A 15,008-nucleotide genomic window follows, 5' to 3' on the forward strand; every position below is an offset into this window, starting at 1 on the left:
AGATTAGGGGTTAATACTATTTATTATAGGGTTAGTGAGGCGGATTAGGGGTTAATAACTTTATTATAGTAGCGCTCAGGTCCGGTCGGCAGATTAGGGGTTAATAAGTGTAGGCAGGTGGAGGCGACGTTGTGGGGGGCAGATTAGGGGTTAATAAATATAATATAGGGGTCGGCGATGTTAGGGCAGCAGATTAGGGGTACATAGGGATAATGTAAGTAGCGGCGGTTTACGGAGCGGCAGATTAGGGGTTAATAATAATATGCAAGGGTCGGCGATAGCGGGGGCGGCAGATTAGGGGTTAATAAGTGTAAGGTTAGGGGTGTTTAGACTCGGGGTACATGTTAGGGTGTTAGGTGCAGACGTAGGAAGTGTTACCGCATAGCAAACAATGGGGCTGCGTTAGGAGCTGAACGCGGCTTTTTTGCAGGTGTTAGGTTTTTTTTCAGCTCAAACAGCCCCATTGTTTCCTATGGGAGAATCGTGCACAAGCACGTTTTTGAGGCTGGCCGCTTGCGTAAGCAACTCTGGTATCGGGAGTTGAAGCTGCGTTAAAAATGCTCTACGCTCCTTTTTTGGAGCCTAACGCAGCCTTTATGTGGACTCTCAATACCAGAGTTATTTTTATGGTGCGGCCAGAAAAAAGCCGGTGTTAGTTTTTCGGGTCGTTACCGACAAAACTCCAAATCTAGCCGTTAGTATTTTCTTTAATCAGAATTTTAGCACACTCTAAAAATATGTATTATAAATTAAAATATATTGGGCTAGATTACAAGTGGCACGCTAATTTAGTTTGCGCCCGCTAATGGGCTAAATTTTCCCGTTTACTGCTGCACGATAAACAACCAGCCATTTTAAGTGGCTGATTATTGCTACCGCGAGCTTGCATTGCACTTAACTTGCAATGCAAGCGCACATTAGCGTGCGCTGATATTACTCAGTGGAGTGCAAATTCTGCTTTTGCAAAGTGATATTTAGTGCTCCACTTATAATCTAACCCATTATGTTCCAGTTTAGAAATGCATCTTGCTACTGGCTTGCTATTTGTAGCAGTACAAAAACACTATTGTTAAAGTTAATTAAAGCCTCAAAGCACACTTATATGCTTTTTAAAGTTAGATAATAATTAAGAGCTAGATTACAAGAGGAGCGCTCAAGTGTAAACTTCACTAGACAGAGGCTTTTTGTGCGCCGGGTAGTGGGTGTATTACGAGTTGAAAGTAAAAAGTATCATGACGGCTTTAGCTTCTCCTCATAGAAGTCTATGGTGAGTGTAGAAAAAAAAACACCTATCGCTTGCGCGCTAACACAAAAGGAGTTATGAATAGTTCACATTCTAATACATCATATTAAAAATGGAACTGACATCCAATGAAGAACAGAAAACACAAGATCTGTCGAGGCACCTGTCACTTTCTCAAACTATTATATAACTAATGTCAAAACATTGTTCTTTAACAATGTGAACCCTCTGCCTTGTAATCGCATGACCAATATGCCACATCCGTCACTACAAGATGACTTTGGTATTGTACCACAGTGTTTCTTACCCCAGTCCTCAAATACCCCTAACAGGTCAGATTTCTATGATATCTTAACTAGAGCCCAAGTTAAATAATCAGATGATGGGTATGAGCAGACTAGTAACCATGGTTACTGATCAGCTGATTATGGTTAGGGTTGCCTGGTGTCTAGTACTTAATAGGACAGTCCAGTATTTTAGCAAGCTGTCCAGTAAAACCTCTACAATAAAGCTAGACACTTAGATCTCCAGTTTTGCATAGTCCTGTGAGTGGCAGCTAAATTTTAACCCCTTAACGACGCATGTTGTACAGGGTACGTTGCACACAACCTGGTCTTTAAAGACCAGCGACGTACCCTGTACGACATTAGGGGTTTAAAGAGGCTGGAAGCGATCCTGCTTGCTTCCAGCCGCTTTCCGGTTATTGCAGTGATGCCTCAATATCGAGGCATCCTGAAATAACACCCCTTGGCGATCCGATGCAGAGAGAGCCACTCTGTGGCCCTCTCTGCACCGGACATCGATGGCCGGTATCGTTGGTGGGTGGGAGCTTACGTGGGAGGTGGGCGGCCATCGATGGGCCATATGACGTCGGGGGGAGGGCGGGATCGTGGGCGTGATAGTCGGGGGCGCGCACGGAAGCGCACGCACGGGAGGGCGGGGGCGAGCGCGTGCACGGGGTGGAAGCGGGTGGGAACGGCTACACTACAGAAAATTTAAAAAAAAGAGTGGGATAGAGTGGGCAAAAAATCAATGTAAAAAATACATCTAAGGGATCTGGGAGGGGGGGTTTCTCTTTGGCTGGGGGGAAGCTACACTACAGAAAAAATTAATAAAATATAAAAAAAGCATTTTTTTTTTTTTTAGTAAACTGGGTACTGGCAGACAGCTGCCAGTACCCAAGATGGCTACCAATAAGGTAGAGGGGAATGGTTAGAGAGTTGTTTGGGGGGGGATCAGGGAGGTTGGTGGCTAAGGGGGCATCCTACACATCAGCATATGTAAATATGCTTAAAAAAATTAAATACCTTTTATTTTAGTACTGGCAGACTTTCTGCCAGTACTTAAGATGGTGGGGGAGGGAAGACAGCTGTTTGGGAGGGATCAGGGGGTGTGATGTGTCAGGTGGGAGGCTGATCCCTACATTAAAGCTAAAATTAACCATGCAAGCTCCCTACAAGCTACCTAATTAACCCCTTCACTGCTAGCGGCCTTCTAATTACCAAAAAGCAATGCCAAAGCCATATATGTCTGCTATTTCTGAACAAAGAGGATCCCAGAGAAGCATTTACAACCATTTGTGCCATAATTGCACAAGCTGTTTGTAAATAACTTCAGTGAGAAACCTAAAGTTTTGGAAAAAGTGAACGTTTTTTTTCATTTGATCGCATTTGGCGGTGAAATGGTGGCCTGAATTATACCAAGATGGGCCTAGATCCATACTTGGGGTTGTCTTCAAACTACACTAAAGCTAAAATTAATCCTAGAAGCTCCCTACATGCTCCCTAATTAACCCCTTCACTGCTGGGCATAATACACGTGTGGTGCGCAGTGGCATTTAGCGGCCTTCTAATTAACAAAAAGCAACGCCAAAGCCATATATGTCTGCTATTTCTGAACAAAGGGGATCCCAGAGAAGCGTTTACAACCATTTATGCCATAATTGCACAAGTTGTTTGCAAATAATTTCAGTGAGAAACCTAAAGTTTGTGAAAAAGTGAACAATTTTTTTTATTTGATCTCATTTGGCGGTGAAATGGTGGCATGAAATATACCAAAATGGGCCTAGATCAATACTTTGCGATGTCTTCTAAAAAAAAATATATACATGTCATTTCATATTCAGGGATTCCTGAAAAATATCAGTGTCCCAATGTAACTAGGGTTAATTTTTTTAAAAGAATTGGTTTGGAAATAGCAAAGTGCTACTTGTACTTATTGCCCTATAACTTGCAAAAAAAGCAAAGAACATGTAAACATTGGGTATTTCTAAACTCAGGACAAAATTTAGAAACTATTTAGCATGGGTGTTTTTTGGTGGTTGTAGATATGTAACAGATTTTGGGGGTCAAAGTTAGAAAAAGTGTGTTTTTTCAATTTTTTCCTCATATTTTATAATATTTTTAATAATAAATTATAAGATATGATGAAAATAATGGTCTCTTTAGAAAGTCCATTTAGTGGCGAGAAAAACGTTATATAATATGTGTGGGTACAGTAAATGAGTAAGAAGAAAATTACAGCTAAACACAAACACCGCAGAAATGTAAAAATAGCCCTGGTCCTTAAGGGAAAGAAATTGAAAAATGGCCTTGTCCTTAAGGGGTTAAAGGCCTTGTATTCCTCTAAGCATTTCAAATATGTATGTATACAGTAATATGTTACTGGAACTCGCTTGTGACTCAGTCACTGGAGTAACATTTCTGCTCTGTGTTTTTTATTGGCAACTATGGATGGTATTAAATTCACTGCTCTGCGTGTGCTACTTGCAGTCAAGGTCACTGTAGGGGTCAAATCACTGTTCTTTGTGTTTTACTGGCAGCCAAGAGGATAGAACTGGTTGGAGCCCAAGATAGAGCTTTGGGGAGGGGTCAAAACATAGTATACAATACACAATATATAAAAAGCATTAGAAAGGATTACAATTTAACCATTTACAATCTAGTGCCTATGTTCAAAATCATACAGTATTTAAATAAAAGGTGTGAAATAATATTCTCCCTAAGATAAAGATTGCTGAGCAAACAAATCAAGCAAAAGAAAATCATCAAAGCACAATTATTATAGTGACATGTTCAGCAAATTATATAAATATGATAATAATACAAAAATAAAAATGTCCTCTTTTAATTTAAAGCAATAATATTATTTTACAATGCAAAATGCATTTTAAAGGGACAATCTACACCAGAATTGTTATAGTTTAAAAATATAGATAATTCCTTTATTACCCATTCCCCAGTTTTGCATAACCAACAGTTATATTAATATATGTTTTACCTCTGTGATTACCTTGTATCTAAGCCTCTGCAGACTTCCCCCTTATCTCAGTGCTTTTGACTGACATGCAGTTTAGCCAATCAGTGCAGACTCCTAAATAACTCCACGAGAGTGAGCACAATGTTATATATATATGACACACATGAACTAGTACTGTCTAACTGTGAAAAACTTTCAAAATGCTCTGAGCTAAGAGGCGGTTTTCAACGGTTTAGAAATCAGTTTGAGCCTACCTAGGTTTAGCTTTTCATAAATACCACCAAGGGAACAAAGCAAATGTGATGATAAAAGTAAATTGGAAAGTTGTTTAAAATTGCATGCGCTATCTGAATCATGAAAGTTTAGTTTTGACTTTACTGTCCCTTTAGAATGTTGTTTTAGTATCACAAAGTAAAACAATAGATATTTAATATTTCCAGACTAGGATCTACAGGGTTCTGTAGACATGACCTTTAAAGTTGTCAATCCCCGGCCTAACCTTATAACATTTATTAAATAACTTAATTGCTATAAATAAGAGTTACACACAACTTTGGTATAAAATTGGCCGCAGCCATTTTATTAATAACATAAGTTAAATATTGTGTAATAAATATTTCCAAACATTTAACAGAACATACCTGATGTTCATAAATAACATTCCAAATCAAACTGTCAATTCCCCACAGCGGTGCTAGTTCCCAAACCCACAAAACAAGATGGCCGTTATTCAAAAACTGGACTCAACTATATCCCCGTTGAGTCCGTCCAAGGATACCTACACTTTAATAGGGAACCCCTTGCCCCTATAAAACCAGTTGCCCGCTCACCCCATGGAGAGGCAACTACTTAAAATCCTCCAAATCACTTGGCAATATTGCTTACCATATTTGTCTGGGAACTAGCACCCCCGCCACCGACTGGACTGTCCGAACAGCCCAGTCCAGCCAAACCCAAAATTTTGCCCAACGCTTCTTTTATCAAAAAGAAATAGCTGCAGCCCAAATTGGTTAAAGTGTACACCATCTTTTAAATAGAATTCCTCAGCCCCTTCTACTTCAAAATCTGGGTGGAAAACAACACCCCCCCCCCAACCTTCTTACGAAAGAGCTAACTATTTTGTCAACTTTCTTGCGGCTCTTTTCCAACCTATCATAATCCCACGCTGATCTCCAAACCAGTCGAGGAGTAATCTGAGACCATACTATTTTTATTCCGGGATAAAGCTCTTTTATATTGCCCAAATCCCTTTTAATTCTTCTCACTAATTCTTTTTGGGGAATCATACCCAAATCATTTCCCCCCAAATGCAATATCAAAACATGCGGGTGATGGAAAACCTTGCTGTAATCTAGAAACACCGGAAACAGAAGTTCCCAGCACATACCCCTAATCCCAAACCATTTGACCTCCCATTGACCAACTGGACACCCGAGCTGAAGGCCGCCCATTTTCTTACTGGCCTCAGCATTGGCCCAGTATATAAAAGAATGCCCCATCACCCATACGATCCTCACACCTGAAATAAAAGAAATAAAGAGAGCATTCAGGATGATTTCAGCTCAAGCATTCCAAAACATTCACTCTATTCAATTTTTTTTTTTTTTTTTTTATACCCTCAAATCAGGTCTAACATAAGATTTATAATGACTTGAACCCAATCTACCAATCTTTTTCACTATATCCTCTCTGAGACCTAGCATAGTAGCTTCAGTAGCAGCTCCTATACGGAATGAGTGAGACCCGAACTCTAATGGATTAAAACCCAATAAAACAATTGAACCCTTCAAAATGGCTCTAAATTGATACTGTGACAAAAAGGAACCATCTAAGTGAACCAACAAAGGGCCATCTTGCAAAGGCCGTATGGACCCATAAAGCATCATTACCTGACAAGGACATATCTCTCCACCACTAGGGAAGAGCACTATATTCTTGCCTTTTCCATAGATATCCATTTTACTACTTCTCAGTAAGATTTCAACCCTGCTCTCGTTCCATATTACATCTTCTTTTTGTAAACCTCCAGAAACTTTCTTGCTAGGGCTTACCAATTCAGAAAGCCTAAAAGCCCCAAAAAAGGCCAATACAAAGGCCGTTCTAAACAATATTACTTCGAATGCTGATGCACAAACATCAGCCAATACTACCCAAATTTTTTCAAGTATAGAAAATGTAATAGGCCTTCTCTTATCTCTAACCTTTGCCTTTTTCTTCAAACCTTTAAGGACTTGACGTACCCAATAAACCTTTGTAATGTCAGGCAGGCCTAATAAACGGAATCTAAAAGCTAGGGCCGACAATCTTTTCTCCATAATAGATGGTGACAAACCCAAGGTTCCCCAATGCCACATCCATTCCAATAAGCAACCCGTGACATCATCAGACCCTTATTTGATTTCAGACTGACATAACCACATTTCCCATTCCCTCCAAACTGATACATAGGACGCCCAAGTACCTGGAGCCAAAGACTTTTTAATTAAATCAGCCAATCCTCCATCCCAAGCTTCCAAAGTTGGGCCGGAAACTTCGCTCCAGCTACATCCGCCTGAGGAGCCAGCTCTCGAAAGCGACACCACTGTGAACGAGATAAAGAATCTGCTATCAAATTAAGCTTACCAGGGATATGCTTTGCCCTGACAAAAACATTCATACTTAAACATTTCAAAACCAGTACCCTCAATAAACGCAAAACTGGCAATGATGATGCAGATAATTAATTAATAGCAGAAACGACGCCCATATTATCCGTGTGGAACAATATGGATTTATTCACCAAATCAACTTCCCACACAAACAAAGCCACCAGAATCGGAAATAATTCAAGGAAGACTAGGTTCCGAGTTAAACCCAACTCCACCCATTCTTGAGGCCACACCTATGCACACCAATGACCCTGAAAATAAGCCCCAAAACCAAAACCACCAGCTGCATCTGTTATCAAATCCAAATCAACATTAGAGATCCTAGCTTCCATAAATATTGCAACTCCATTAAAATTTTTAAGGAACTCCAACCAAACTTTCAAATCATCCTTGTGGCCTTTTTTAATCCTTACAAAATGATGAGGCTTACTAACACCAGACGTAGCCAATGACATTCTTCTGGAAAAAACCAATGGGAATGATTCTGCAAGCAAAATTCAATTTTCCCAGCAGAGATTGCATTTCCCTCAGAGTCACCTTACGGACCCTCAAAAAATGCTGAATCGTTTCTGACAAGTCCACAATCTTTTTCAAAGGTAAACTACATTCCATTTTCCATCAATTGTAATACCCAAGAATTTAAGGGCCGTAACTGGACCCTCAGATTTTTCAATTGCAATAGGAACCCCAAATTCAGATGCCATCGAATAAAAACAATCCCTTAACTTCAAACAAACATCCGAATCAGGAGGACCAACAAAAAGAAAATCATCCAAATAATGAACTACAGAAGAGAATCCTGACTTAAATTTAACAACCCATTCTAAAAAGGAACTAAAACACTGAAACAAAGAACAAGAAATAGAACAACCCATTGGGAGGCAAAGGTCAATGTAGAAAAAACCATCAAAACAACAACCCAATAGATAATGGGAAGAAGGATGAACCGGAAGTAACCGAAAGGCTGCCTCAATATCCACTTTAGCCATTAAAGCAAATTGACCGGCCTCTCTAACCAAATTAACTGCCATATCAAATAATGTATAAGACACAGACGATAATTCATCCGGAATATCATCATTCACAGACCCACCCTTTGGAAAAGATAAGTGGTGAATAAGACAAAATTTACCAGGTTCCTTCTTATGAACCACACCCAAATATGAAATACGCAAATGAGGGATAGGAGAAACTTTAAAAGGACCTGACATTCGACCCAAAGAAACCTCCTTCTCAAGCTTACTCCTAACAACCTCTGGCCATTCCCTAGCAGACTTAAGGTTACTCCTGTAATGAACAACACCCCCTGAAGATGGGATTCTAAAACCAAACTCGAAACCATGCAGCAATAACAAGGCTTTTTCACCAAAGCCCTTCTGTTTAGCGTAGAGTACGAGCCACAGCTCCATCCCGCTTAGCCTCACCGGAGTTAATCCCTTTTTCAGGTAGCTCTTGGGTTCCTCCCAATTTATTCTTTTTGAAACACTTGATGGAAGGGTGGGATCCCCCACACCCTGAGCATTCATGTCTGAATTTACAAGACGATCCCCATTTACAAAACTTTTCATTGAAAGCAAAACAGAAACCTTTTTTGACTGTTGCCGACGACCCACTTGGCAGTGACCCGCCGGCACCCCCGCGAAAAGGCTGCAAAGACCTTAACGGGGTCATCACTTTTAGCCAAAGGCCCATATCACGGTCATCCCACTTCATCTCAGGCTTAACCGACAAACGTTGTCTAAATTGTTCATCATAAACCCACCAAGCCATACCCCCGTATGTTCTCTGAGCAGCGGCTATCTCATCTAAATAACAAAAAAGTGCTGCGCCTTGATCAGGGAACTTACCAGCAAATACACTGGCATAAATAACAAAAGCCTGAAACCAGTTAGTAAATGTTTTTGGTAATTTTCTATTACGTTTTTTCCTCTCTTCCTCCTCCTTCTTGGACGCATCCTTTTTTGAGTCTTCAGGTATCTCAAAAGACTGGTCAAGGGGGAGGAGTGAAAATAATTCAATAAACTCTCTCTTGCATATCTTCTCCCTTAACTCAGCCGTCAAGTGCATACCCAAAGGCCCAATAGAACACAAACAAGACCTGGCCAAAGCCGTGTCAGCAATTTTAAGCTCAGGACCCCCAGACGCTTTATTATCAACATTAGCCACTTTTGACTGAGACAAACCAACGACTTGAGATTGGGGTACCGACCCTACATCTTTTGTTCCCTCACCAGCAATACCTAATACCCCATTTTGAGGGGCCGATCCAGGAGGAACCCATGAATTGGCGACTCCCCCCGAAAATTTAGCACCTTCTAACTTGGCTAACAAGTCCCTTAAACCCGCTACAACAGTTATTGATAAAGGATCAGCATGCACACCAACTGTTTCAACCCCCACCTTCAGATTCACAGCCCCAGATCCCTCATTACCTGTACCAAGATCCTGAGTCGCTGCAGACTGATCCCCTTGAGATGCAGCCGTAACCTTCTCTATATTCTGGAACCCAGTAGTCCTGGGTTCCGTATTAGCCATCAATTGTTGACCTCTTTCAGCCTGCAAAACAGAAACATTTAACAAACCCCCTGAAGGTGCCCAAATTCCAATGCCCCTACTAGCCGTAGACATACCCAACCTACTATCCACTAAAACACCCTTACCCCTCTTAGCAGATGAAACCTCAAACCCTTCTCCCCTTAAATCCCCATACCTCTTGCGTTGTCTACCTCTACCTTGTATTCTCCCAATCCCAGACCTGTTTAGACGTTGAACAGAATTAACCGAGCTATGAAATGTATTGTTATGCCTCCGTCCCATCATCCCCTGGTGACCAAAATTAAAATTGTTGGCCGTACTCACCCCTGTTTCTTCTCCCCTTGCATTAAAACGTTCCGCCCCCGGAACGCCGTCCTCCATATCAAGCCTGATATTTTCCGTCCAGGATTCCTGAAGACCATAAGCTTCCCCACTTAGGCCGTCATTTCCCACCACTAAGAAACCCGGAGAATTCTCAGGCGGTGACCCAATCTGATTCCCTTCTAAAAGAAAAACATTGTTAGAGACAGGTAAATTTTTAACCACATCAACATTCCTACCCCTCAAATTTCTTAACTCACCCCTTAAAACCAAATCACTCGATGCCCTGACTGACGGTCTAAACTGGCGAAGGGGGTTAACTACACTGGGAGAAGGAGGAATAAAATCTTCCTCAGAAGAATCTAAATATAAGGCTAATTCCCTGACGCCGTTATCAACCTCTGTATCATGCTGACTCTCACTGACTTCAACCCCTTCGACCCTCTCATCTAACACTCGATAAGCCTGTTCCTCAACATTGCTACTAGGCCTTAAAATCGGGGCCGTTTTTGATAAATCATGCAACTGCTCCTCAACCGCCTGAGACAGCTCAGTCGAACCTGACACCTTTAATTCCTCACCCCTCTTTTTCACTAAAACACTTTCTAACCTACCACCACTCACTTGCTCCTTACCACCACTCGATAAACTAGGCCTCGGCGGGCCGTCACCTTTACTAACTTGCCTCTTCCCCTTAAATACCACTTTTTGGCCTAAATTGGCCGTCTTACCCTTAGGCAATGAATCACCCTTCTTTACAGGCACTTCAACTTGCTCCGGTAAGGAACTAATGCTCCCAGACAGCATAGCAGTATCCGCGACCTCAGCTCCGGCCTGCCGACTTCCGGAACTAGAACTTGACTTCTTCCTCATGGCCGCCTTTAACCCCGGACTGGGGCTGGGTCTTCTCCCTCCGCCATTACTCCCCTCCGAATCCGGATCCAAACGAACTGTGGGCCTCGAACGCCTCACAGGTCTCGAAGCAGCATCCTCCATATCATCCTTTGTTTCAATAACATGACCAAACAAGTGACGTAACTTATCCTCGAGCCAGGTAGGGCCCATTTTAGCAGCTTCCAACTTAAGTTGGTCGAAAATCGCATCAAACTGCGCCATCACAAGTAATTCCAACGACAAGCACTTTCCACATAAGTTTGATAACTAATCTGATGACAGATTCTCACGCTCTTTCCTTAAAAGCGTAACAGCGCGTGCTAAGCCCGCCCCTTTACAGACTCCCAACCAATCACACACTAGGCCTCATTCCTCCAACGGTCAAGTCCCCTTCCCGTTACTTCGAACTCCCAGGGGCTCCCTTCTAATGTTAATTAATCTAGAGCCGTAAAGTCTCACAAATAGTTGAAAAATTAAAGACTCCTGCAGTTATAGCCAGCTCCTCTTCAACGACGCAGTCATTTCCGGATCCAAGCTGGGCAGACATACATATACATACACATGGCTTAGAGATCACAAGAGGAGCATATAATGAAAAAATAAAAATAAAGACAAACACATATTCTCTATGGCATGCATGCTGGGTCTCACAGTGGCTCAGCAAACTGTTCTCCCATCCACTGCTGCTTTTTCACACATACAGGAACCAAAATTGGTTTACATTAAAGGGACATGAAATTAAAAAATTATCTTTCATGATTTAGGTAGAACATACAATTTTAAACAACTTTTCAGTTTACTTCTATTATGAAATTTGCTTCATTCACTTGGTATCGTTTGTTGAAGGAGCAGCAATGCACTACTGGGTTCTAACTGAACACATGGGTGAGCCAATGACACTCTGTGTATATATATGCAGCCACCAATCAGCACCTAGAACCTAGGTTCTTTGCTGCTCCCCTGCGTACCTAGATAAACCTTTCAGCAAAGGATAACAAGAGAAGGAAGCAAATTAAATTATAGATGTAAATTGGAAAGTTGTCTAAAATGGTATGCGCTGTCTAAATCATGAATGTCTAATTATGACTTTACGGTCCCTCTAACTATTAAAAACCGTTATAAATGTAGTTTATGTTTTTAGGTTCGTTACTGGAGAACTACAGATAAAGAAGTTGCTGCAAATCGTGTCGAAGTGAGAGCCCCAGATTCTTTTGTGAAGCTTGAAGGCTTGATGCCCTACACAACATACTACTTAGATGTCTTTGCATTTAATAGTGCAGGCAACGGCCCTCCAAGCACACGCCATACTTTCCAAACAAAAGTAGCACGTGAGTAAAAAGGAGATTTACTGAACCCACTCTAGCAAATGTTATACAGTATATCCACCAACACATTTCACTGAAACTAACATAAGCATATTGCTGTTTTTAAACAAAAATCGTCATTTTAAACAATAGGTTTCGAGGTTATTACTCCTAATAAATACACATTTTTTGTTCTTTTATTTAAGCTCCAAGCCAGAGTCCTAAAATTACCAGCGTTGTGCGATCAGGCTCCCAATACATTATCACCTGGGAACATGTTGATGCAACAACCAGTGGATCTGAAGTGAAGGGGTATAAAGTAAGTAATATCTAATTTTAACATGTGAGCATTAGTGGCCTCATTCCAATCCATTAGATATTGCTGTTCCAAAAAGTTATAATATTATAAATATTTAACTAGAGTGGTTGTAATGGCATTCCAATCCATCAGAAATGAAATGATTAAAGTTACACAAATTCATATGTGATTTAACCAGAGTTTATGGGGCCGATTTATTATATGGCGGGCGGACATGATTTGCTATAGTGAATCATATCGGCCCAACATTGATAGATTTATAATTTTTTGTGAAATGCTTGTGCAATGCCGCCCCTGCACTTTCATGGCCAATCAGCCACTAGCAGGGGGTGTCAATCATTCCAATTTTATTTGATCGGGATGATTGCAGTCTGCCACCTCAGAGGTGGTGGACGGGTTAGGGAGCAGTGATCTTACAACCGCTGCTTCTTAACGCCTGATTCCGATGTATAATGAGTAGCATACACTGCTTAATAAATCGGCCCCAAAATGTTTCTGTTATAATTGGATTGGGTAAATATATATATATATAAACTAACACTAAAAAATTATAAAGCAGCGCTAAGTTGATATCAAAAACAGTGATTAAGGCTGTACACCTGTGACAAGAAAAATAGACACATATACCAAGTGTTTACATTCGGCAACAAAATAGCCGTGGATATACAATGTATCAAATGGCAAAAATTTAAAATTTAAGCTGTTACAAATGTAGACATAAAAAAACTAAATCAATGTGTGCTCAAAAAGTAATTTCCACTATGGATTCCCAGTCTGGAGGACTTATATGGTGGTTGACGTAACGTATTCATAACATAAGTTTGTTACTGCTTGCAACTTAGTTTCCTCTTTAGGACAACAGCGCACACAAAGAATATATGCATTTGAACATACTGCAATCAACTAGAAGTGCTAACTTTCACTGAACTAGCCTATTTGGCTAAGCTAACACCAGCACTAATTTTGAGCCTATGGGCTCTTCTTTGTATCTGTATTTAATACTTTATGCAGTATACCTATTTGTTTTTATGGCATTGCAATCCATCAGTATACTTTGTACTATTAAATTGATGTACAACTTCTTTGTATGCAATAATGTACCTACTGGAGTATTAACATAGATCCCTATTTATAACCATGATAGCTTAGACCTTCTATTTAAGAGTGGTGCTATCCTCTGGTTGGGGTGTTGTTTACCCAGTAAGCACTACAATAATACGCTGCTACTGTATATTGTGAATTTTACACCTTCATGCTTATTACAAATAGAAGCAATGATTCTAATTCAAAACACTTTTGCATAGATCCTCAATTTTTGGAAACCAAGGTAGCAGAGTCCTGTCAGGGTACAGGGCTACCCTCTGGTGTTGCATTTAGCGTATCTTTGCATATATATGTGTCCATGTCTTCTGGTTATAAGCTGGCCATGCTTCTTAACTTTGATTGTTTGTTGACTGTATTTTACCTTTAAGGAATAAATATTATATGGATGTTCTTTCCCTGTGAGTTATTTTCTACGGGATTTTTTTGCATTTATGTGGAAAAAGCACAATAAATTAATAAATTGACTATATCTACTTGGTATTTTATCGCCTCTATTATAGAGATATTGAATTTTTTGAGTGCTGAAACCCCTGTCTTTATGAGTGGTTACAACGAGTTACCCACTTGCATCTCTCTCTTCTTTAAACGTTTAATATATATATATATATATGTATACTGTATATTAGATCTGTGCATGCATTGTTCCGTATCGAATCAGGAAGTAGGTGGCCACAAGCCACATTCGCTCTTTTTGTGGCCACATTTATTTTTTTGAAAGTGCAAAACATTGAGATATTTGCAAATTCAGATCTCAGTGTGTTGAGGCTTGCTGATTCATTACGGTACAATGTGCCTTTTACACATGTGCAATTCTCTATAATTGTTGATATATAGGTGGTATTAGATATCACATATACAACCAAAAATCTGTATACTCATGTAATTGAGAAAAGAATAAATGTATATACAGTGATACCGATAATACAATATAATTTAATAGTAAATAGGTAAAACCATGATATTCATAGGATCATTAAAAACATTCAATAATGTGCTCTCTTGTAAAACTAGACACCGGTGTCGGCTAAAATACTACGTTGTGTTAATGGGTTCTATTTGATAACCCAATTAGACAATAGGTTATACTTTGATTATCAACAATTATTAGTATACAATATATATGTAACCATGCAAGAAATAATAGTATTGAAAAAAGCCACTCAAATGTACTTGCAGCTGAATTGGCAACAATTATAATGTTAGAGTACCAAAATATATGCAGCTCATGTAGATGTTAATATATAGCAATATTAAAGCAACTAGTCATTGCTGATTGTTACTGTTTGATAGGTCCTTAGTGCAATTCTTAAGTATCCCAGGGATATAATATATATGTCTCCTTAACTCAAATTTGAGACAACTGTTTTTCCGGCTATGTAGCC

The 15,008-nt window shown here is 40.0% G+C and overlaps 1 protein-coding gene across 1 annotated transcript in view; it reads left to right on the plus strand.

The window, feature by feature from the left end:
- The window catches only part of CNTN1 (contactin 1), a 542,533-nt gene that overhangs the window by 505,084 nt on the left and 22,441 nt on the right, over window positions 1-15,008 (plus strand). The window contains exons 21-22 of the mRNA XM_053716725.1: window positions 12,041-12,227; window positions 12,410-12,522. Of these exons, the coding sequence (XP_053572700.1) occupies window positions 12,041-12,227; window positions 12,410-12,522 (300 nt within the window). The remainder of the gene's footprint in view (window positions 1-12,040; window positions 12,228-12,409; window positions 12,523-15,008) is intronic.

The sequence above is a fragment of the Bombina bombina genome, chromosome 6 (genome assembly GCF_027579735.1).
Source record: "Bombina bombina isolate aBomBom1 chromosome 6, aBomBom1.pri, whole genome shotgun sequence".
NCBI classification, from domain to species: domain Eukaryota; kingdom Metazoa; phylum Chordata; class Amphibia; order Anura; family Bombinatoridae; genus Bombina; species Bombina bombina.